A 25,096-nucleotide genomic window follows, 5' to 3' on the forward strand; every position below is an offset into this window, starting at 1 on the left:
TACAATACTGGCAGCAATAGAAACATTTCATTTTTGGTTTTTATTAAACAACACAATATCACAAAAATGTAATTATTAATGCTCTCTTTATTCATTAAAATGCATAATATAAACGTCACATGCATACATGCAATTTTAATCAGGTCACTAATAGAATTCAAGTCATAACTGGTAACCTTTATCCCAAGAAAGAAAACATAGGGTTTTTAGACAATATACAATAGCTATCACTCAATATCACTATTAAATGTATGGTAAAATGAGGTCTGGAGTGTAATCCCCTTATCTTATAAAATAATATTTTAATCATAGTAAAATCTACACATCTGCCACAACAAAAGTATTATTCAGTGTGTAAAGCATGTTGAAGATTAGCAGACAGGCAGTTGATTCATTAAAGGGATAGTTAAATTAAAGGGGGCCATGTGTTCCCCCAAAAATTAAAATTAGCCCATTACTCACCCTCAAACTATCCTAGGTGTATGACATTCTTCTTTCAGCCGAATAAAATCAGAGTTATATTAAAAATACATGTCCTGGCTTTTCCATGCTTCATAATGACATGTTGGGTCATTTTTGGGTCAGGTGCATCTATCAATCCATCATAAAAGTGACTGCCGGAAGCGAGGTATTTTAGTCAATAAAGTTTTAAATATGTAAAAAAAACAAATAAATAAAAAAAAAACATGTTTCACATACACAAATGTGTCACTTCTCTTCAGGAGTATCTTTATTAACCCTCCGGAGCCGTGTGGAGCAGTTATATGGTGGATAGATGCACTTTATGGACTTCAAAAATGACCCAACAATTCTCTACCCTTATAAAGCTTGGAAGAGCCAGGACATTTTTAATAACCTGGGGGAGTAAATCATGGGCTAATTTTTATATTTGGGTGAACTAACCCTTTAAACGACAAGCTATTTCCGCACAAAAGCGGTTTATTCAGTGAAGTGTCTTCTCCACTGACAAACACCATATCATGCAGGCTTGTTATGGCTTTGCTAAACTAAAGACCCGCTGGATGGCGCCATAATCAGTTCACTAAAATAAAAATATAACGGCAGTCAATCTTATCAAACCGTATTTGAGTCATTATATGTGTTGGTATTGTGTTTCTAATGATACAAAATAGGCTTTGTTTATACATTTTAGTAAGTGCCTCCACTACAGTTTTTTTTGTCTCAGCTCGCGCTCCTTCATCGTTAATCGTGGCTGTCCAGTAGGGTGTGCTCCTCCACCCGCCCATCACCTCTAATTTTCTCTGGAACTGGAGGATCCGAAACCAAAAACATGACCCTTCAACTTTCCTTCTGCCTGTCTTTATGCGTGACCGACAGTAATTTCGCCAAACTGGAGTAACCCGTTTCGACACGGCCATGACTTCTTGCTGCAGAGACCAATGCTTGACATGACGATACCGGTAAAACTATCAGCTGTTAGTCTGGAGAGACATTGTGTAAAAATAACTACATGTAACGTTAGTCTATTTAATCATTACAACAGATAGCCCAACAAATACTGATTATTTCCACCATGGTGAAATCTGGAAGTGAAACTCGCGGGCGTTTTTGTCGCAATTAACAAAGACTTTCAAGAAGGATGAGTAAGCAGAAACACGGCTTCATGTTTGTGAGGTATCTTGTGTTTGGACTTCAGACTAATGAATAATGCGACCACCTGATCCGACTGACAGGAACATGGAGCTCATCTGACTATTTACTAGTGTCTGACCCTCGTTTCTTGCTTTGAGAGGTAAGTAGCCTAATATTTTTGTATGTTACCATAAATGTTTGATAAATGTCGGTATATCCTGAGGCATTGACAAACATTTTAAGATTCAGATTCGATAGCAGAGATTTGTGGTGTTGAGTAATATCTATCTATCTATCTATCTATCTATCTATCTATCTATCTATCTATCTATCTATCTATCTATCTATCTATCTATCTATCTATCTATCTATCTATCTATCTATCTATCTATCTATCTATCTATCTATCTATCTATCTATCTATCTATCTATCTATCTATCGTCCATCCATCCATCCATACACTCCTGGGCAACAAAAAAAAAGTTAATTACAAATCACTCAGGAAATTAGTGTAGATAAAGTAACTTAGCACAGCATAATCTTTCTCAAATTGCAGACAGCTTTTTACAGGAAGAAGAGTTAATATTAATGTCTTCAAACAGTTCATGAGTAGTTGAAAATGTCTCCCAGTTCATTTGAGTTTAATTTGAGACAAAATATTCACAGGGTTCAAATATGGATTCTGACCAGGACAAAACATGATGAGCCTGATGGATTTGATGACTTCTCAAGCCACTTTTCGGTTGTCTTTGCAAATTGGGAGCATTGTCTTGTTAAAACAACAACAACAAAAAACACGATCATTCCTCTTTAGATAACAAATTTTAATTTGTGGGAAGCAAGATATTCTGCAACAAATACTCTAAAGCATTAAATGACTTTTCCCAGTGAAGTAGCTCACCAATGCCAGCTGCTAATTCCTCCATGTTTCACTGTGTTAGAGATTAATTTGTTATTATACACTATATTGCCAAATGTTTTGGGATGCCTGCTTTTACATGCACACAAACTTTAATGACATCCCATTCTCAATCCATTCTTAATCTGATGCTGGGCCTGGTTTTGTGTGTTTTCATGGCATTCATGCTGAAAACCAATGCTGCCTCTCAGTCTTTTTGCCACTCAGTGGGCATTACCACAGTCACTCTGGCCGACGACGATGATATAATAGTGCAATATAGTGTATTTCTTAACAGATTTTCAAAGACTGGAAGCATCACCATGCAACTTGTTTCATTGTGATTCATCACTCCACACACAACTTCCCATATTCCGCCAAAAAATGTATTCTGTCTTTGATATTTGAGAATTGTATTCATTTGCTTAAATTAAAATTTCCTTGGTGTTCTATTTTTGCCCAGTAGTGCTATGTATATAGCATTATCAGCAATTATATATCAGCATTTAGGACAGTTCTATAACCTTGACTTTATGCCCCATTTTAAGGTGTATATGTATTTGCAGACCTAATGCCAGCCACTTGTGAAGAGCAGCAGTGCCTCTAAAATGAGTTTCTATGAGAAGAGAGAGGATGAACTTTCTGTTCAGGCCAAAAGGGCAGGAACTCCAGAACCCACCTGTGTGTCTATGAAGAGTGACGTATCTATGGGCATGCCACCTGAATTCAGTGGTGAACCAGTGACCTCTGACCTCAAGTGAGAAACAAGATTAGATAACCTATTCTTAGATTTCATGTGACGTCACACAGTGGCGCGGCCGCCATTTGTAGGTCTGAATTGCAACATGCGTCTATCTGCTGTGCTGTGGGCTGTGACAACAGCAAATAAAATAAACATGGATTAAAGTTTTACAATATCCACAAAAACCCTAAGCGTCGTTAGAAATACGTTGCTCTTTTTCTGCTAACTTTTAACAATCATTTATAAAAATAAAGTACTAAAATGAGACCGCAAAGACATCGTCGGCAGTATTCATGGCAAAGAATATTTCGTTATGTAGGCTACTTACAGGTGCAATATTTAAAGATTTAAAACAATATCAAATACAAGTGAACAGATCAGCCAAGTGAGAACAGAATTAAGTTTCACTTTTGTTCTGTGATTAACTTTAATGGCGGACTGAAGGAGCGTGTGCAATCATTAAGACCAAATGCACAATGTTGAATCCAATAGACATGCATCGGATTTCACAGCTTACATTCGGTAGTCTGTATAGCCGACTGTGTTTACTATTATATTTTTGGCATACCTTTATGATTATTTTACTCGTTCAAGTGCAAGCTATGCTTCCTGTATTTGCGCTATTGATGAAGTGCCATATGCCGCGCAGTAAACAGTAAATCTAATCACCATACAGGCAAAACGTTTTTTCTTCAAAAATGAAAGAAGTGGCATAGATGTGTTGCTGTAAAACTGCAAGAACAAAAAAGCGCAAATAGGCTACCTAACCTTCCATAAACACAGACTTTACACAGAAAGAAAAATAGCTACTTACTCCAACCTACGGTGAAGTCATTAACAACGTTTAAACACATTTTGTTGATTAATCATATGTTTGGCAACGTTATTCTCTAAGGTTAATATTCAACGGTTATAGTAGGCTGCATGAAAAATGTGCCGTGCGACCGCACGTCAGTACATGCTGCTTTCATTAGGGATGTGAGTGAAATGGAAATAGCGATCTTTATTTTGGGGTGGCACCCAGGGTGGCCTGTCAAATGTCAAGGTGTCCAGTGCCTCCCGCACCCCTCTGGCTCCGCCACTGGGTGTCAGCAGTTTGTTTGACAGTAAATAAGGATCTAATCCTAAAGACAAGTATCTATTTTCTTTAAGTATCTAAATACCGTTGCTATTGACGTTTCGTCAGTGGTGAGATGTGCTATTTTGGCGTGTGAAATCTTTCCGATCATAGATATAGCCTACATAATAATGTAATCATGTAATTATTATGTAAATCTTGTTCAGATGGGTCTGTCTGCAAGACAGAGGCGTAACCGGCTATGCTACGCAAAGGTCCTAAAGATGGCGACCGCTGCAAAAAAGCAAGGGGGTAATCTAGCGCTCGGAAAGCGTTCCACCCATAGGGGCTGCCATTGCTAACCAAGCCATCACCTGCTGTTAGCATCCCATTGACTCCCATTCATTTTTGAGTCACTTTGACAGTGAATAACTTTACATCTGAGGCGTTTAAAGACTCCATTTGTCCATTGTTTATTTATAAAGAAACACGACAATGCATAAAAGGCTCCATTACCTTGTATCTTACACTATCGCCCCGCAAAAGCTGTTTTTGTAAAAATAGGCTAACTATTGCGTCATAACCAACGCGACTGTCGCACAGTTGAGAAATTATCGTATAGACAGGAGGAGACGCTCGCAGGCAATCTTTTACTGTCTATGAGACAGTCGGGGGGACGTGGAGACATAAAGTCAAGGGAGAAGAATCGGGAGAAGCCCATAGTGAGCCAAAAGCAACGGGAAAATATTTAAACAACCTGTTTCAGATTTTACTTTCCACAACTACTAGAAGACCTACAGCTGTCAGACAGGAGGCTCACGTCACATCTACGTCCTCAAGCTCAGTCTGAGCCTGCGCAGTTCGCTCAGCCATCAGGAAATGAGTGCTCCTTTACTGACATCAATTTCCGCCGTTGAAGTCAATGGGATAGCTCTGTCCATTTCTTTTACTGTCTATGCAAAAAAGTCACGTAACTGAAACCAATGAATACAGTACAGATGGATACACAGCAAAAAAATGTTTTTCCTTACTTAGTATTTTTGTCTTGTTTCTAGTCCAAACATCTAAAAATTCTTAAAACAAGAAGTATTTACTAGACAAGTAAAAATAATTGTCTTTTTTTGGGAAAGAATAACTCAAAATTAAGAGAGAGTTTTTGCTTAAAATAAGCTAAATAATCTGCCAGTGGGGTAAGCAAAATAATCTTAAAACAAGATTATTTTACTTATATTTGAGTTATTTTTTTCCGAAAAAACAAGACAATCATTTTTTTACTTGTCTAGTAAATGTTTCTTAATGTAAGAATTTTTAGAATTGTTGACTAGAAAAAAGACAAAAATACTAAGTAAGAAAAGCATTTTTTGCAGTTTAAACATAAGTATACTGCCTTTCCATGGTCTTATCTGTAAGAAGATTCACAATGCAACAACTTTAGTATGTGTCTATAGAGTCATAAAAAGTGACAGTTCACCTAATAGAACATTGATTAACGAATATTATTAGCTAATTAGTACAATCAGAAACGTTTAAGTGCATATGGCGCTAATGATGTTACCATATAACACATCTAAAGTCTCTCTGCAGGGGTTTGCTCCAGGTTCGTTCCAAATGTGGAGTGTGTGAGCAGGTTTTGAGAGACCCGGTCTCTATTTCCTGTAGACATAGTTTCTGCAAACAGTGTATCAGCTGCTACTGGGATAAATCCATTCCATCAGAAGACTTTGACTGTCCTCAGTGCAGGAAGAGATCAAGAACACGGCCTGTTCTACAAACAGATAAAGTCTCGGGCGGATCCAGTTCTGCTGGTTCTGCTCTCTGTTACACAAACACAGCCCTGCCGGAGGAGTCTAAAAAGGCTGTGGATGATGTCCTGCAGAGAGTCAAACAGAGACACAAAACCAGCATGAGGAACAAGTATGAGAACTTATTTGAGGGAATCAGACGACAGGAGAATCAAACCCTCCTGAACAGGATCTACACACAGCTCTATATCATAGAGGGAGAGAGTGAAGGGGTGAATAAACAACATGAAGTGTTACAGATGGAGAAAACCAGGAAACAACATTCACAAATACACTGCAATAACATCTTTAAACCTTTAACTGAACTAGGATGTGAAGGGAAGAGACGAGAGGGGAATGACAAAATAAAGACTGTTCTTACTAAAGGCGTCGCTGGAATCGGAAAAACCGTCTCTGTGCAAAAGTTCATTCTGGATTGGGCCGAGGGAAAAGCCAATCAGGATGTAGATTTCATGTTTGTGCTTCCATTTCGAGAGCTGAACTTGATTAAAAATGTTCAGTACTGTCTTCACAAACTTCTGCTTGACTTTTTTCCTGAACTTCAAGATGTGGACTCAAATATGTATGATGAATGTAAAATGGTGTTCGTCTTTGATGGTCTGGATGAAAGCCGAATTACACTGATGTTTTCAGACGCTTGGAAAGTTTGTGATGTGAATGAGTCTTCATCGGTGGGTGTGTTGATGTCAAACCTCATCAGAGGAGAGCTGCTTCCTTCTGCTCTCATTTGGATCACCTCCAGACCAGCAGCAGCCAATCAGATCCCTTCAGAATGCATTAACCGGGTGACAGAAATTCAGGGATTCAATGACCCTCAGAAGGAGGAATATTTCAGGAAGAGGATCAGTGATCAGCATCAAGCCAGCAGAATCATCTCGCACATCAGAAAATCAAGAAGCCTCCACATCATGTGCCACATACCCGTCTTCTGCTGGATCTCATCCACTGTGCTTCAGGACATCCTGAAACAAGACGACAGTGCAGTCATCCCTCAAACTCTGACAGAAATGTACATCCACTTTCTACTTATTCAGATAAACATCAGGAATCAGAAGTATGATGAGAGAGATACAGGAAGACCCTTGCAGTTCAACAGAGAAGTGATTTTAAAACTTGCTGAACTTGCTTTCAAACAACTGAAGAAGGGCAACATCATGTTCTACGAGGAGGATCTGAGAGATTGCGGGATAGATGTCATTGACGCCTCAGTGTATTCTGGGATTTGCACTGAGATATTTAAAGAGGAATCTGTGATTCATCAGAGGAAAGTCTACTGCTTTGTGCACCTGAGCTTTCAGGAGTTTCTGGCAGCTGTTTATGTGTTTTATTGCTATGTAATTAACACTGTGGAGGCACTAAGGTTTTTTGATTCCCTGCATAATTTGCTCAGAGGAGCTGTAGATAAAGCCTTGGAAAGCGAGAATGGACACCTGGATCTTTTCCTCCGGTTCCTGCTGGGCATCTCACTGGAGTCCAATCAGAAACTCTTAAAGGATCTACTGACCAGCACTCACAGCTGTTCAGGGAGCATTGAAAAGACAACAACTTATATTAAAGACAAAATTAAACATGGACATAATCTTTCAGCTGATAGATCCATCAATCTTTTTCTTTGTCTCTTTGAGATGAAAGATCAGACTCTGTACAGAGAGATCCAGGAGTTTCTGAAATCAGACAAATGCTCAGAGAAGAAACTCTCGTCTGCACTTTGCTCAACAATCGCCTACATGTTTCAGATGTCAGAGGAGGTCCTGGAGGAACTTAATCCCAAGAAATTTAATACATCAGAAGAAGGTCGAAGAAAACTCTTACCGGCTGTGAAAAACTGCAGAAAAGCTCTGTGAGTGTAGTTTTTAAATTTATTTTTTTTACAATTTTTTTCCTTATTAAGCTGAAACAAGTCTCTAGCAAAATTAATAGGCAAGGTGGCCTTGACCGTTATCAAGTTGGTTTGAGTGGGCTTGTGAGATGCACGCTTAAAGGTGAAGTATGTAAGATTTATTTTATGTTAAAATACATTTTCATAACCCAGTTTAGTGTTCATTGACTACTACTAGAATGCCATTCATAAGTTTATCTCACCCAAAATTGTAAACATTCAAGGCACCATCAAAACATTGAAAATGGTCCACACAGATCTGTCAATCACTTTTAGCTCAGCCAATAGTTTGGGGAGGGGTTACTCTAAGAAGCTGAGAGTTTGAGGCGTGGCTGTTGTAGCAAGCAGAGATTTTGAGGCGTGCCTACTTTAGCAGGTGGTGGGTTTGGGGCGTGGCTACTCTAGCAGGTGGAGGGTTTGGGGTGTGGCTACTGTAGCAAGCAGAGATTTTGAGGTGTAGCAGGTGGAGGGTTTGGGCTGTGGCTACTGTAGCAAGCAGAGATTTTGAGGTGTAGCGGGTCTAGGGTTTGGGGCGTGGCTACTCTAGCAGGTGGAGGGTTTGGGGTGTGGCTACTGTAGCAAGCAGAGATTTTCAGGCGTAGCAGGTGGAGGGTTTGGGGTGTGGCTACTGTAGCAGGTGGAGGGTTTGGGGTGTGGCTACTGTAGCAGGTGGAGGGTTTGGGGTTTGGCTACTGTAGCAAGCAGAGATTTTGAGGCATAGCAGGTGGAGGGTTTGGGGTGTGGCTACTGTAGCGGGTGGAGGGTTTGGGGTGTGGCTACTGTAGCAGGCGGAGGGTTTGTGGTGTGGCTACTGTAGCAAGCAGAGAGGTTGGGGCGTGGCTACTGTAGCAAGCAGAGAGTTTGGGGCGTGGCTAATGTAGCAAGCTGAGAGTTTGGGGCATGGCTACTGTAGCAAGCAGAGGGTTTGTGGCGTGGCTACTGTAGCAGGCTGAGAGTTTGGGCCGTGGCTACTGTAGCAAGCAGAGAATTTGAGTTGGGGGAGGCGCAACACATGAAAGGGGCATTTGGAAATATGCTTTATTTTTGTGATTCCACTTGGTAACACTAGTGTTGCAGAAACTACATACTTCACCTTTAAGGAAAAGGTTGTTTGACCTAAATTACCCAGTGCAGTTATCTGTAGATAACATTTTAAATTGTGTTTTGTTCTCTTATAGTCTTGCTGACTGTAATCTCACTGATACATCTTGTGAGATTGTGGCCTCAGCTCTACAGTCATCAAACTCCGTACTGAGAGAGCTGGACCTGAGTAACAATGACCTGCGGGATTCAGGAGTGAAGCTTCTCTCTGATGGGCTGAAGAGTCCAAACTGTCAACTAGAGAAACTGAGGTTTCTAATAGTCTTTTTAACAGTCAATATAAGTTTGAAAAAATTAAATCCTATGTGAAAGTTACACACAAGCTGCCCATCTGGTTCCAGCAGTACAGTATGTGTAAAGACACAGTCACTTATAATATCTGGTCTGATACTACCACATGTACAACAGCTCTAAAAAATGTCTTAAACTGTAAGTTTGCAGATGATCTGACTGTTGATATGCATGTTTAGATTATCTGGCTGTATGGTGACAGAGGAAGGCTGTTGTTTTCTGGCCTCAGCTCTGAGTTCAAACCCGTCACACCTGAGAGAGTTGGATCTGAGCTACAATTACCCAGGACACGCCGGAGTCAAGATGCTCTTGGATCGACTGAACCATCCAAACTGCACACTGGAGATAATCAAGTATGTAGACATGAAATTGTGTAGTGTGCATTAGGGTTGTATATCACATAAAACGATGAAATCTTTGCCAATACTATAACACAAGCTGTGATTCAATTATATTCAGGGGTATATTGAGCTATATATCAATATTTCAATATTATGTGCCTATTTTACACCATTCATTTTTTCTAACTTACAAATACAACCAAAACACATAACATGAGCATTTAACTAAATTTGCAAGTCATTGGGACTTTCAACAACAAAAAAATACACTTTAGCTTTTGAATGTAAAAAAATAGGGTAAGTCAGGGTAAGATGAGCCACCCAGAATCGGCACAAAAGCCCCAAAGTGGCATGGTGTTACTAGTGTTATTATTATTTTAAATAATAATTATTGTAATTAATGGGGTTATAAGTCAGTATTCCATGAATTAGATGTATATTTCAGACATCTTCGCTTTCATTAAAACTTTAGTTAAGTGAAATCATTCAATTTGCATTCAAAGGGTTAATATTATGATAAATCTTCAATTAAAATATGTGCAGTTTAATATGTAAATATTCATATGCCTATATAAGTCATAGAATAGTTTTACCTTTCAGATTAATCTCTTTTAGTGGGATTCTGCTTTGTCTGTTGTCGGTTATTCAATTGTTCAACTAAATTGTCAAATTAAAATTTTGACATTAATGACATCAAAGAATAATATCATAAGTAATTTATGCATCCTGTAAAGGTTTAGCCAGGTGGGCTTCTTACCCCAGTAGTGTGGTAAGATGGCTCTTTGAATAATTTAACATTTTGTTCTATAACAGCTAAATTAGCAAATGTTTTTCTATTTATTTTTTTACTATATTATATTATTAACTATGTTTCTAAACGAAAGGGTATATCGCAACCACAACACTTGGCAGGAGTTACGTCCTGCTCTTTATGTGGGTGGCTAACATTGAAGTCGCTTCCCTCAGACATCTTCATATTGTGCCAGAGCTGAATGATTCAGACCTGTTGACTTCACTGGGTTTTCAAGTGGGCACCCCAACTCACCGGTGTTTCGTCAACTAGCCCACGACACCTCAATGGGGCTTGACAGCAGAACCCGCGTCCTGGAACTGCTCCCTTTGCCATTCAGTACTTCACCACTCAGCTCTGCCCCCCGCCCCCTCTGCCAGCCTATTATAGCCACCGCTCACTTCTCTTTAACCACAACCATCGGGATGCTATTTCTGCTTGCTTTGAAATATATTATTCACAGGTTCTTACGTGTTGCCCCTCTAACCCCAAGCATCCCCAATGCTCTCCAAAGTGACTGTCCCGGGAACCCCCTGCAGCCCACCTCCACCGGTAGATTCCAGGCTCTCCAACCTCTCTGCTGGCTCTCAGAGATGAGCAATTGATACTTCCCTAGCTTCCGTTCATGTGCTTCCTCAATCCTTTCCTCCCAGGGTACCGTCAGGTCTATTATGGCCACCTGCCTTGTTGCTTGGGACCAGAGCAGGATGTCTGGTCGGAGGCTGGTGACGGCAATCTCTTTTGGAAACTTGAGTTGCTCCCAGTCTCCCAGTCCTCTGCCGTACCAAGGACCCCTAAACATCTGTCCTCCTTGACTGCCTTCTCCCCAGGCCTGAGGAAGCCAATGAAGTGGGGGCCATTTTCTTGGGCCTTGGTTCCTTTCCGCTTCCTTTCCTTCTCCAGTCCATCAGCCAGTTACTATAATAACACTCAATAATAATCATTGTTACAGATTAAAAGGGGGCATCTTCCCCCATGTTACCCTAGAGGGGTAAAAAGACAAAACAAAACAACAGTCAACATACAAACTCTTGACTAGTGAAAAAATATGAGGGTTTAAAAAACATTTCTTAGACTTTTTTTGACATGCCTTCTTTTGTGTCGTTTAGTTTGGACCATGGAGAGTCCTATAGGATCACACCTGGACTTCGGAAATGTAGGTGCTCTCTCTGACACACACTGCATGCACATTCAGTTTTTTTTAATTCAGTATTATTGTGGTTATATACATTACCAAAAAGCAGCCATAGAATAGTGTAGGTTGACCATATTTTGATTACCGAAAACCAGGTAATCAATGGTTTTGAGGTATGAAGGTTCTTCATGCCTCGCTTAATACATCTGAGATGATTTGACAGATCCCAGATCTTCTTATTGTGATAACGGATCTCTGGCTAATTTGGTTCTTCAAATGAATTAGCGGATTGGATTAAAATATCTGGATTCATTTGTTTTGAGATTACTGCGTGTTTTAGTGTTCTCTGAAGAGGGCAGACGCATCGATACTCAAAACCACGATCAGCAATGCAGCGATTGGCAGGCGTCAACACAGCAACATTATGACATTACATATTTAAAAAAGATTTGGCAAAAAAAATTGACAAATAAAAAACTTAAAAAACATGATTTCTGGACTATTATGAGGTAACTGTTAACCGACCAAACAACATAAAAGTTGTAATAGATAAATGATAAATGTTTTTATTTTAAACATGATTCCCAATTATCTATAGTCACAATTTTATACAATTTGTACACTCTTTACATTTTTATTTAAATTTTGTAATTAGCAATTAATTACATGTTTAAGTCAATTTGAAGTAGATTTGCTACGTGACAGCATTAATTCAAGTTTCTTAAGTGTCATGATTGAGTTCTCTGCATCAAGCTATCCCATAATGTCTGTCATCACTTACATTAATGCATGGCTCAGAGTAACTGTACAGCATGTGTTTAAGACTCCAATAAAATTATAAAGTGATTATTCCATCACAAATAAATCTGTGTCTATAGTATTATATACCTTTTACACATTATTATAATATTATTTTCAAATAAACTTTTATATTATTATTATTATTTAAAATTATTATTACCTCTGGTTCAGTAATGAACTCTTGTAATAAATTAGCAGTGGCTGGGACAGATTTTAGCAATCTAATCCTGTTTACATGAAATAAGCCGCTCTGAGCAGGTTTAAGCTCACAGACCTGTTGCTATGACAGCAAGTCCAGGATGAGTGTCAAAGAACCAAACAATCCAGGATCAAGCCAAATCGTCAACAAGCAAATCCATCTAACCGAGTTAGCAACGTACACATAGGCGTAATTTGCGGGTGGGACGGGTGGGACATGTCCCTACCACTTTTTTAAAACATCTTGCTTCACGGATGAACCTAACTAATACAATCAAAACATCTCTGGTTAACTAGAAGAGTATAATTTCATTCGTTTGTTAAATAAGAGGCGATCTGGCGCTCGTTGCCGCTGTTATCAGTGCTGCAGTTTTCTCTCGCTGCTCATGCAGTCTCCACACAGACGAGCGCTTTAATCGAACGCTTAACGCCGTTGCAGAGACTTTCTATTTGTTCCGGTCAGATCGCGAAACAAAATGCACAAAAACTGTCCCTGCTCTTGATGTACAACCACTGATGGTATTCGGTTTTGATGAGAGAAAAAATAGGCTACGAGGGCAGATTAGAAACGAGAACTTCTGACAAGTTTAACAGACTAGACCAGGGATTATATAAGTGTGCAAATCTATATGCCTTTATTCACGTGAAAAATCTTGGCACAACACTATTGTGTTTAGATGCAATAATTAAACGAGATCTATATCAATAAATGAACTATTTAATTGATTTCATTACATATTAATACAAATTTTTTCTGCAACTGTTATTGTACATATTTTACATCTGATATAACATTGTATCAGCAATGCTACCCCCCCCCCCTTAATACGGCATATAGTGCGTATCATATGCACGTGAAAAACTGCCTACCATATGCACACCAAAGCTCATTTTGACGTATTAGCGCCCCTCACACACATATGATACGCAATTTATGTCCAACCCACTTTTTAAAACAAAGTTACGCCACTGTACGTACGAATAACGGACTCCAGGACACTCAGCCCGGCAATGAGATACTCAAATCATACTTGAAGTTTTCTCAAAGATGCCTTATTAATTTAAATCCATTTAAACCAGGACATTTTCATCACTTTATAAAAGATAGTGAGGATGGCCAGGATAGGACTTGAAAACAGGGGACAATGTCCTGGGAAAACAGGACGTTTGGTCACCCTAGAATTGTGCCAAAGCCGAAGATGACAATATCAAGGATTTTTTAGTGATATCACTGATGGTTTAATCTTTCTTCAGATGCATGTGATCTCACATTCGATCTAAACACAGTGAACACTCATCTCATTCTGTCTGAGAACAACAAAAAGGCAACTTATTTAGAAGAGGAGCAGCCATATCCTGATCATCCAGAAAGATTTGAGCACTACGAGCAGGTCCTGTGTGGAGAGAGTCTGAGTGGACGCTGTTACTGGGAGGCTGAATGGAGTGGCTGGAGTCATATAACAGTCACATATCGAGGCATCAACAGGAAAGGTGGGAGCGACTGCAGGTTTGGGCTCAATGACAAGTCTTGGAGTCTGGTCTGCTCTGGTAAAAATTACTATGCCAGGCATAATAATGCAAGAAACGACATACCCGCTCCCTCATCATGTTCTAACATTATAGGAGTGTACCTAGATCAGCCAGCTGGCTCTTTGTCTTTCTACAGTGTTTCTTCTGAAACAGGCAAAATGATCCACATTTACACCTTCCACTGCACATTCACCGAGCCGCTCTATGCAGGAGTTGGTGTTGGGGTTGACAGGGGCACTTCAGTGTGTTTAAAATGCTTAAATTAATTATTTATTATGCTGGTGTGATATATTAATCTGTGCTCCTTTCAAAATGAAACTCAGTGTCTGTGTTTATAAAAAATGGCAAATTTAATGTGCTTGAGAAGTGTTTTCTACCAGTGCATAGCTTGCATTTGACTGTTGTATTCTATTTTGTATATAAATTAAGTGTATAAAAATAATAACTATGCTTGTTTTTATATTTTGCATCCTATGTCTGTTAAACATATTTGTTTTATTTATTCATGTCAAACAGACAGAGCACAACAAAGAAAGGCTGTGCAATAATGTTAACTATTTCTTGTTGGAGGTTACATGTAGTTATTACAGTATCATTGAAATATTACTGTAAGAAGTGTCTTAAATTTACAGAGAAATAAATGTCGTAGTAAAGTTTTTTTTTGCACTGTGGAACTAGGTGAAAAACATTTCATACATGTATAACCCACTTTAATGTATTTTATTAATGTCTTTAATGCCTTTAACATTGTCTAAAGTCTACAAAATATGACATATGGTGTCCTATATAACATATACACTACCAATCAAAAGTTTGGAAACTGTACTATTTTGATTGTTTTTGAAAGGAATCTGCTCACCAAGGCTGCATTTATTTGATCCAAAACACAGCAAAAACAGTAATACTGTGAAAAATTACAACAATTTAAAATAACTTTTTTTTCTATTTGAATACGTTTTAAAAATAAAATGTATTCCTGTGATCAAAGCTGTATCTTCAGCATCATTCCTCCAGTCTTCAGTGTCACATGAAACTTCAGAAATCACTCTAATGATGATTTGATACTCAAAAACATTTATTATTATTATGAATGTTGAATACAGCTGTGTACAATTCGTTTTCAGGATTATTTAACAAATAGAAATTTCAAAAGAACAGTATTTATCTGAAATATAAATCTTTTGTGACATTGTAAATGTCTATACTAACACTTGATCAATTTAATGAATTCTTGCTGAATAAATGTATTAATTTCCCCACCCATTAATTTTACCACCCAAAAATAAAAATTCTTACCGACCCAAAACATCTTTTGAACTTTCTATTCATTAAATAATCCTGAAATGCTGAAAAAAAAGTTTTACACAACTGCTTAACACTTATAATAACCATACATGTTTCTTGAGCAGCAAATTATCATATTATTATGATTTCTGAAGGATCATCATGTGACACTGAGGACTGGAGTAATGATGCTGAAAATTCAGCTTTGATCACATGAATAAATTACATTTTAAAATATATTCAAATAGAAAACAGTTATTTTAATATTTCATAATATTACAGGTTTTTATTTTATTTTTTTAATAACATAAATGCAGCCTTGGTGAGCAGAAGAGACTTCTTTCAAAAACAACCAAAATAATAAAGTTCAAACGTTTAACTGGTAGTGTACAAGCATCAAATATACAATGATCTTTGGTTTACTCAGCTGTTCTGTCTTAGATTTAACATTTTAAAATCATGTGTTCTTATTTCTGTTTGCAAGTTTATGATAAAAATCATTCATTGCACATACCAAACCCACTATCTTCTATATTGCATTTTCCCCCCCAATTAAATTATATATTTAGCCATAATGTTGCCATATTTTTAAGAAACCATGAATGTAATTGAAAACGAATGCTTCAAATCAAAATGGACAATGAAAATCTAACTTTGGCACGCACACACACACACACACACACACACACACACACACACACACACACACACACACACACACACACACACACACACACACACACACACACACACACACACACACCCTGGAAAAAAAATAAGAGACTATTTAACATTGTTTTCTCAATGTTAAGTGGTCTCTTCATTTTTTCCAGAGCTGTATATTTGTGCCAAAATATACAATATGTAGTATTTCAGGTTTATTTACCAAATGGATACTTATCTTATAAAAGCTTCTTATCTTAGTTTATAGGCCTTATACATTTGTTAAAATGCTTTAAATAATAATAAAAGTTCTTCAAGTAATCATAAACGATTGTGATCACCCTGTCCATCGTTGAGAAAAGAAACAAGTAATAAAACAACCATGTAGCATTCAGGACAAAAATGTACATTTGATAAAAAACGATAAACTTTAGTTTATTTTATTTTAGCCTAAAATATACATTAAATAGTTACATTAATATAATTCAATTTTAACGCATCACACCGGACGGACAAGCAAGAGTGATGATCTTGGTGTCTTTAAGGACTTTTATTCTAAAACACGTCTCCCGTGTTGGAGACTTTTACTTTGAAACACGTCTCCCGGAAGTCTTTCCAGTCTGTTAGTAAATGCTGACAGCTCATGAGTTGAAGTACAGACACTCACTGCTGTGTCTCACAGTTTAATAACTTCATCATGACCGACTCTTTGCTTCGCTGGACTGTTGATAAGTTAAAGCACAGTTTTGGATTAGAGGCAAGCGATGACATTGTACAGTAAGTACATTTTAGTCGATATTTATGCCTCTGGAGGTTTAATTGTGCGCGAGGCGGTCTAATGTCATTTGTAGAAATGCTGTAAAATATTAGCAACAGAACTGACAGGCCAGAAGGTGAACTTAATGTGTACAAATGTGTCTTATCTGAAATGTCAACAGAGATAACGATGTGCATGTAAACACCTTAGTGCATGATTATGACATTTAACGTTAGTCCTATATGACTAACTGTTACATAACTGGTTACAATAACCATATGGAAAAGCTGTATTAATATGACGTGAAATGTGTAAGAAATGTGTGTTGTGATAATTAATAAACAAGTTTAGACTTTAGATTTAGCTTGTGATGGGTATGTTTGGGCATCTAGTATCCAGACAAATGTTATTTTGAATGGGCCTTTGTGGAAAAAAGTTACCCTTTTTTCCTCAGGTACATCCTTTCCATTGATAATGCTGATGAGATTGTGGAGTATGTTGGAGATCTTTTGCAAGGAACCGAGGGGGACAGGCAGGAGTTTGTGGACGAGCTGGTGCAGAGATGGCAGAGGTGTCGTACGTCAGCGCCTGGTGGTCCGGGAGGCGTCCTCAGGGTGGAGCCAGTCATGGGTAAATATGGACACTGATTTTTTAGGATTTAAAATGTGCAGGTAATTTTAATAATTTAGGATTTAACGTAAGGAGTAGTTAATCAGAAAATTATTACCCCATGATTTACCCAACCTTTAAGCCATCCTAGGTGTTTATGACATTCTTCTTTCAGACAAACACAATCAGAGCTATACTCTGGCCTAAAGGATTATTAGGAACACCTGTTCAATTTCGCATTAATGCAATTATCTAATGAACCAATCACATGACAGTTGCTTCAAATGCATTTAGGGGTGTGGTCCTGGTCAAGACAATCTCCTAAACTCCAAACTGAATTTCAGAATGGGAAAGAAAGGTGATTTAAGCAATTCTGAGCGTGGCATGGTTGTTGGTGCCAGACAGGCCGGTCTGAGTATTTCACAATCTGCTCAGTTACTGGGATTTTCACGCACAACCATTTCTAGGGTTTACAAAGAATGGTGTGAAAAGGGAAAAACATCCAGTCAACATCCTGACCTAGAGGTCAGAGGAGAATGGGCCGACTGATTCAAGCTGATAGAAGAGCAACTTTGACTGAAATAACCACTCGTTACAACCGATGTATGCAGCAAAGCATTTGTGAAGCCACAACACACACAACCTTGAGGCGGATGGGCTACAACAGCAGAAGACCCCACCGGGTACCACTCATCTCCACTACAAATAGGAAAAAGAAGCTACAATTTGCACGAGCTCACCAAAATGGGACAGTTAAAGGCTGGAAAAATGTTGCCTGGTCTGATGAGTCTTGATTTCTGTTGAGACATTCAGATAGTAGAGTCAGAATTTGGCATAAACAGAATGAGAACATGGATCCATCATGCCTTGTTACCACTGTGCAGGGTGGTGGTGTAATGGTGTGGGGATGTTTTCTTGGCACACTTTAGGCCCCTTAGTGGCAATTGGGCATCGTTTAAATGCCACGGCCTACCTGAGCATTGTTTCTGACCATGTCCATCCTTTTGTGACCACCATGTACCCATCCTCTGATGGCTACTTCCAGCAGGATAATGCACCATGTCAAGCTCAAATAATTTCAAATTGGTTTCTTGAACATGACAATGAGTTCACTGTACTAAAATGGCCCCCACAGTCACCAGATCTCAACCCAATAGAGCATCTTTGGGATGTGGTGGAACGGGAGCTTCGTGCCCTGGATGTGCATCCCACAAATCTCCATCAACTGCAAGATGCTCTCCTATCAATATGGGCCAACATTTCTAAAAAATGCTTTCAGCAGCTTGTTGAATCAATGCCACGTAGAATTAAGGCAGTTCTGAAGGCGAAAGAGGGTCAAACACACACAGTATTAGTAGGGGTTCCTAATAATCCTTTAGGTGAGGAGGTCGTGGCTCTTCTAAGCTTTATAATGGCAGTGACGGGGTCCATTGAGTTTAAAGCTTAAAAAAGTGGATCCCTCCATTATAAAAGTGTTCCACACGGCTCTGGGGGTCAATAAAGGCCTCCTAAAGCGAAGAGATTGGGCTTTGTAAGAAAAATATCCATATTTAATACGTTATGAAGTAAAATATCTAGCTTCTGCCAGATCACCTTCTGCGTTACACTTTGATGATGAATATGGAAGGCGTCTCCGGTCACATGACCAGAAGCATGGATCTTATATTGGTTGGCCAGTTTTATTTGCAGTGCGATGGAAAAGATATTCAAGCACATCTCTGTTAACACATGCTAGTCTGAAAAGATTATGTTGGCCAATTTATGATTTTCGTTAAACGGGTGATCTTTCATTGAGGGTCAAAACTCTTGTACAATAAGAGTATTTAAGCTATCACTAGCAAAGCTTAACTATCCTAGGTCAACATGTTAAAACATGTTTTCAACATGCTAATTCATGCTAACAATGTGTTAAAAAATGCAAATTCATGCTAACAACATGCTAGCAATGTGCTAATTCATGTTGACAGTGGGCCCAATTTTATCGATCCAAGCGCATGGTCAGAAGCGTACGGCACTTAGGGCATGTCCGAATCCACTTTTGCTAGTATAAAGACAGAAACGTGCTTGATCTCGGCATTCCTATTAACAGTATTGTACTTGCTATAGAAATATATCTATTGAGTGAATATTGTGTGAAATATCTACCCCAGAGGGCCTAGACACAACTCTCAAAGACAACCAGAAGAAGTCTAAACGAAAGGGAAGAAACAAGCAAGAGATTGCAATGACTGTGTGTCAGGCTGAGCCAGAGCCAGTGAAAACTCCCATTGACTTAATGAAGGTAAGTCACCTCATTTAAATACCTAAAACCCTTCAAATATATTAAGTTAAACTAGGTGTAAAAAATTACAGTGGCGTTTACTTGCTGTTATCAGGCACAGGAGAACAGCGCCTCCAGCTCGGTGAAAAAGAAGAGCAAGTTTGTGAATCTGTATGCTAAAGAGGGTCGAGATAAGCTGGCTATTCTGCTGCCTGGCCGTCAGTCCTGCGAGTGTCTGGCTCAGAAACACAGACTCGTCAACAACTGTCTGAGCTGCGGCCGAATCGTGTGTGAGCAGGAGGGCTCCGGCCCCTGTTTGTTCTGCGGTAGTCTGGTGAGCCGGTCCTCTTACTCATCAGCACGGTCTGTGTTAATGGCAGTGTTCATTTTGACAGCAAATTTTAGTCACCTGAATTGTTTCTAGTTTTAGTCGATTAAATATCTTAAGATTTTATAAATCTCTCATTAATTACTTACACTAATGTAACAGATGAAGATATTTGTGTTAAAATCTGATGGCTCAGAAAGGCCTACATTGACACCAATGTCATTTCGTCTCAAGACCCATAAAGGCACTAAAGACGTCGTTACAAAGCCCATCTCACTACAGCGGCTCTACAATCATTTATGAAGACACGAGAATAGTTTTTGTGCCAAAAAAACCCCTAAATAACAACTTATATAGTGATGGGCAGATTTCAAAACACTGCTTCCTGAAGTTTCAAAGCATTCATGAGCGTATCGATTCATGATTGCGGATCGTGTGTCAAACCGCCTAACTGTTGAAATCACGGACTTTGGCGATCAGAATCATCAATCATTGTTTTGATCAAATATCAAATATGCATCGCTACAACCGTCTAAACCAGTGGTTCTCAAACCTCTCCTGGAGCACCACCAGCCCTACACATTTTGTATGTCTCCCAATATCTGACACACCCATTTTAGGTCTTGCAGTCTCTACTAAGCCTAGTTCAGACTGCATGATTTTCAAACTCGTCGGGTCACTGCTCTTTTCACACTGCATGACTATCTGGGGTATCATTCAGTCACTGCTGTGTTCACACTGCACGATGGTTTGACGACAGAGGAGTTCACACTGCATGACTGAACAAGAGGAAGAATCGCCGACAACTCTCTCTCTCTCCGGTGCGCAGGGGCGTGGGACTGGGGGGATAAAGGGTACTGAGTAACCGGGGCCCGAGGCAGGGGGGGGGGGGGGCCTTAGAAGTCAGTTTTCTATACATACACATACATGGTACAGGGGCCCAGCAAGATGGTTTGTAACCAGGGCCCAAAATTTGGTGCTACGCCCCTGTCGGTGCGCAAACTACGTTTCCCAAACACACGTGCGATGTGCCGAGTAAACAACGCGAGATCACACGTGCGTCAGACCGGAGTTCTCTTGCGAGACTTTGAATTGTTATTTAAAATGATAAACTGCACAACGTTTGCTTCAAACTGTGCGCTGATTTGTGGAGAAAAAGAAAAAAGATTATGGCGGAAGAAATTGTTGGAGAGACAGAGGGAGCCAGGATTGTGTTCTGCAAAGACAGTTTGAGGTAAATAAACAATTTTGTAATGTGCTGCTGCTGTGGCTGGATGTGCAAATGTTTGGGCTTAGTTTCTGTTTGATAGAATTGTAAATATATCTATTAAAATACTGATATTCTGCTCTATAACTCCTCCCTGAACGTCCTGCTGTCCTGTATCTCACTCTTTCATTGGCTGTCGGTCATCGCCGATGTAATTCTCAGTCAGAAAGCTGTTCACACAGCAGGAGTTTGAATCGCCGACAGGTCCAGATATTTAGCATGCCAAATATCTCACCGGCGTCGGCGATTCTCTCTGATCGCGACTTTGATTATTCACACTGCGTGATTGTCACTCACGTGCACGAGCACCGATTTGCCTGTAATCTCGGGCATTTGTCGGCGATTTCGCAAAACCTGTCGGCGACTCAAAATCGGGGCAAAAATCGGGCAGTGTGAACTAGGCTTAATGAGCTCAAGAGTTGAACAGGTGTGTTAGATGAGGGAGACATACAAACTGTGCAGGGCTGGTTGTACTCCAGGACAGGTTTGAGAACCACTGGTCTAAACCATATTACTTATATAAACATGGTAAAGTAAACATTGTCATTATTCCTCAGCATTAGTTCATAAATATTACCCGTCATAAATGAGTGTTATTCATTGATTGAGCCGCTCTGAAGCGCTGTCACGTGAGCTGGTAGAAGCTCAACAGCTCCTTGTTTTCCTGCCATTTGATCCGCACGTTACTACTCAAATGTGTGCGTCTGTTACACAGGACACCAGTTCTGACTAGATCCCTTCCCTATTCGTCCCTCCCTAACATTTCGTCTCATTTTTATTTGTTGACGAAAATGACTAGATTTTTTGCCATAGTTTTTGTCATCCAAAACTGTTTTTATTTAGTTATCGTCTCGTTTTCGTCAGTGAAAAAATGTTGTTGATAAATTATTAGTCAACTGCTTAGCACTGGTTAGTGATAGACCTAAACTCAGCAGAGAGAGAAACATCCTCTCACTTTCAACTGCTTTTTGTCCATCACATTTCTTAACACGTGTAAATATTAGGGGTGTAACAACACACAGATGTCACGGTTAGGTTAGGTATGCTCCTTGGTTTTGGGATCACGGTTTGATGTGAGTTTGGTACAACAGGAAAAAGCAACAAGTTTCCTTTCATTTATTTTGAACAGACAGTAGTGCAAATCACAGTTTTATTCCATCTTGTGGCATTTAGTCCCCTCGTTGGTACACTACAGCCTCCTTTAGTGTATTAAACACACAGCAGTAAATAAAATGCACTCTTCCAAAGGTCATTTTTTTTTGTAGGGTTGATCTCCCCACTACCCCCCTCATTATAACAGGAGTAACCAACTTAAAATACTCTATAATTTATGGTCATACAGATAAGAGTAAGATAACACAAGTTTTTATATTCATGAGATTCACTCCAAAAAATGAAATGTTTCTAACTTTCTTAAATATACATGCATACATAAATAGTTTTGTGTGAGGGTTGGGGAAAATGACCAAGACATGTCCTTGCAGGCTTCATGCGATTCACCAATAAATAATGTGCAAAACATTGTAATATTAGCATATATACACTACTGTTAAAATATGTGAGATCAACTTGACCTTTTGTGTTAGGACATACTTTTACTCGGCATGGACTGAGTAAAATTGATCCAGAAATCTAGTAAGGACAGTTATAATGTTACAAAATATTTATATTTCAATAAATAAAGACAGTTTGTACACCGTATCATGGTTTTCACGATCATAAAGCATAAATACATTAAGAAAACGGTTATTAATATTTCTATTCTGACTGTGTTTTCAATTTAGTAAAGCCTTGGTGAACATTAGATTCTTCTTTGAAAAAAAAAAAAAATCCAAAACTTTTCAATCATAGTATAAATCTTGACTATAGATATCTGCACTGGCCATGAAAAGAAAAAGCTCATATCGGGCAACAACTATTCTGTATCTCGTCTAATCTTATGCAAATTTGATTTTGATAATAATGATCAACTGCTGATACACATCTTTCACTCATAATTCAGGTCTGTACAAATGAGGAGCAAGAGATACTGCAGCGAGACTCCAACAAAAGTCAAAAACTCCGTAAAAAACTCATGGGAGGTGAGAGATGAAGGGATTGTACAGTACGTGCTTTGCTTTAACGTGTAGCTTTGCGTGACAGCGTTTGTGTTCTGTGTGATCCCAGAGGGAACTGACCGAGACTATCTGCCCCACCACGAGGCCAGGATGAAGGCCGGTCTGGAAAAAGCCGTAAAGCACAAAGAGAAACTTCTGGAGTTTGACAAGAACAGGTCTGCCTGTCCAAATACACTATTACAGAGTTAAGCCCTATTCGCACGGGATTAGTATTATCTAGGGATCTCTGTGATTTAGAAATTACTCCCACATCTTGAGTTTTGCGCGGCACATTTGCACAGGATAAGCAAAGCCTGTGATTTACTCGAGTTTACTGACTTATCTCTCGGATATGATATCAAGACTTGTACATGTTTTTTCATGATAGATATAGCTGTATGAAATCATAAACAGTCATATGTTTCGATATCGTTTTGATTGTTTTATAGTAATGCAAATAATTTTGTTCAGTTAGAGAACAGACGCTACAATTAAAAACTGATCTGAGCACAGACCCGTGGCAGGAGTCAGATTTCGTTTATCACGAGTGAGAAGATTCAGTTTCAAAGCTAAATGTAAAATAGCCCATTTAAGCTTGTCATTGTACTGTTATGTTTTTCAGTAAGAATATTATTGATATTAATTTGAAACACGCCATTCAAGCAATTTGCTCCCAAATTAGTAGGCTACTCATTCTGAAGTGAAAGTATACGTGCAGGAATTCATAAGAGTGTGTGAAATCTTTCGTGAAAGATTAAAATAGAAATGCCCACAGGACCTTGCAAAAATGATATACGATCCGCCTAATCACGGCCAAATCACAGGGATGCCGATTCGCACGGGACTAATATTATCACAGGACCTTGCTGTTCGGCAAAGTATGGTAGGTCATTTGCAGGGGAATTTTTACTTTACAAATTACAGACATGGCCGATTCACACAGGATTAAGATCACAGACATTCTCAGCAATTATTACAAATCACCAGAGGTCCCCAGATAATACTAATCCCGTGCGAATAGGTCTTCAGATTAATTTCAGCCTTGGAATTTCCCACTTATCATCTAAACACTTTCAATCAATTTGACCTCTTCCTCTTTCTTTTAGTGTTAAGAGAACGCAAGTCTTGGATGATGAATCCGATTATTTTGCAACGGATTCCAACCAGTGGCTTTCTCCAGGAGAGAGGGAGGCGTTACGCAAGCGAGATGAGGAGCTGCGGGAGCTTCGACACGCCTCCCGCAAGGACCGCAAAATCACCCTCGACTTTGCAGGCAGACGAATCCTGGATGAAGGGGAGAATCTGAGTCCGTACTACCAGAAGTAAGAAGCCACCTTTATAATTTGTTGTTTCTGTTACTTTATTTTTGTTTAATGTAATGGCGGGTTAAGATTACATGATATCAGCCTGATTTTGGCAAGATCTGTTTGACGTAGTAGTGACTCCTAAATGACATTGGGCTTCAGGACGCAAGATCGATGAATGAAATGCATATTATAAGACAATCAAAGTGACCTTGCGTGCATGTAAGCCTTTGCAAGTTGTTGGGGACTTCCAAAACAAAAATAGGAACCTTTCAAATGCCATAATAGGGGCACTTTAATTTTAGGCAGCGGCTATTTACACTAAGTGAAAATAACATATTTTCTTAGCGATAGATGATATTTGCACTA

General features: G+C 39.0%; 2 protein-coding genes across 3 annotated transcripts in view; both read left to right on the forward strand.

Annotated features, from left to right (window-relative positions):
* The first annotated feature begins 757 nt into the window (after nt 1-757).
* On the forward strand, nt 758-14,816 carry LOC137091416 (NLR family CARD domain-containing protein 3-like). Of its 2 annotated transcripts, XM_067455944.1 has the most exons (8): nt 758-1,421; nt 1,658-1,753; nt 3,059-3,249; nt 5,876-7,933; nt 9,151-9,324; nt 9,544-9,717; nt 11,605-11,651; nt 13,884-14,816. In XM_067455944.1, the coding sequence occupies exons 3-8, from the start codon at nt 3,101-3,103 to the stop codon at nt 14,423-14,425; spliced, it is 3,144 nt and encodes a 1,047-aa protein (XP_067312045.1). In that variant the 5' UTR covers nt 758-1,421; nt 1,658-1,753; nt 3,059-3,100; the 3' UTR covers nt 14,426-14,816. The 2 variants fall into 2 exon arrangements, with proteins under 2 accessions (XP_067312045.1, XP_067311956.1); XM_067455855.1 differs by having other exon boundaries at nt 758-1,753; nt 3,041-3,249.
* Nucleotides 14,817-16,713: 1,897 nt separating this feature from the next.
* The window catches only part of trip4 (thyroid hormone receptor interactor 4), a 116,228-nt gene continuing 107,845 nt past the window's right edge, over nt 16,714-25,096 (forward strand). Inside the window, exons 1-7 of the mRNA XM_067456326.1 lie at nt 16,714-16,883; nt 17,318-17,493; nt 19,623-19,753; nt 19,848-20,066; nt 23,330-23,408; nt 23,494-23,599; nt 24,530-24,745. Coding sequence (XP_067312427.1) covers nt 16,804-16,883; nt 17,318-17,493; nt 19,623-19,753; nt 19,848-20,066; nt 23,330-23,408; nt 23,494-23,599; nt 24,530-24,745 — 1,007 coding nt within the window. The 5' untranslated portion in view covers nt 16,714-16,803. The remainder of the gene's footprint in view (nt 16,884-17,317; nt 17,494-19,622; nt 19,754-19,847; nt 20,067-23,329; nt 23,409-23,493; nt 23,600-24,529; nt 24,746-25,096) is intronic.

The sequence above is a fragment of the Pseudorasbora parva genome, chromosome 1 (assembly GCF_024679245.1).
Source record: "Pseudorasbora parva isolate DD20220531a chromosome 1, ASM2467924v1, whole genome shotgun sequence".
Taxonomy (NCBI): domain Eukaryota; kingdom Metazoa; phylum Chordata; class Actinopteri; order Cypriniformes; family Gobionidae; genus Pseudorasbora; species Pseudorasbora parva.

Coding starts and splice junctions, on each gene's coding strand:
- LOC137091416 (XM_067455855.1), top strand. CDS start 3,101: ATGAGTTTCTATGAGAAGAGAGAGGATGAACTTTCTGTTCAGGCCAAA. Junction 7,934..9,150: donor AAAAACTGCAGAAAAGCTCT/GTGAGTGTAGTT, acceptor GTTCTCTTATAG/TCTTGCTGACTGTAATCTCA. Junction 9,325..9,543: donor TGTCAACTAGAGAAACTGAG/GTTTCTAATAGT, acceptor ATGCATGTTTAG/ATTATCTGGCTGTATGGTGA.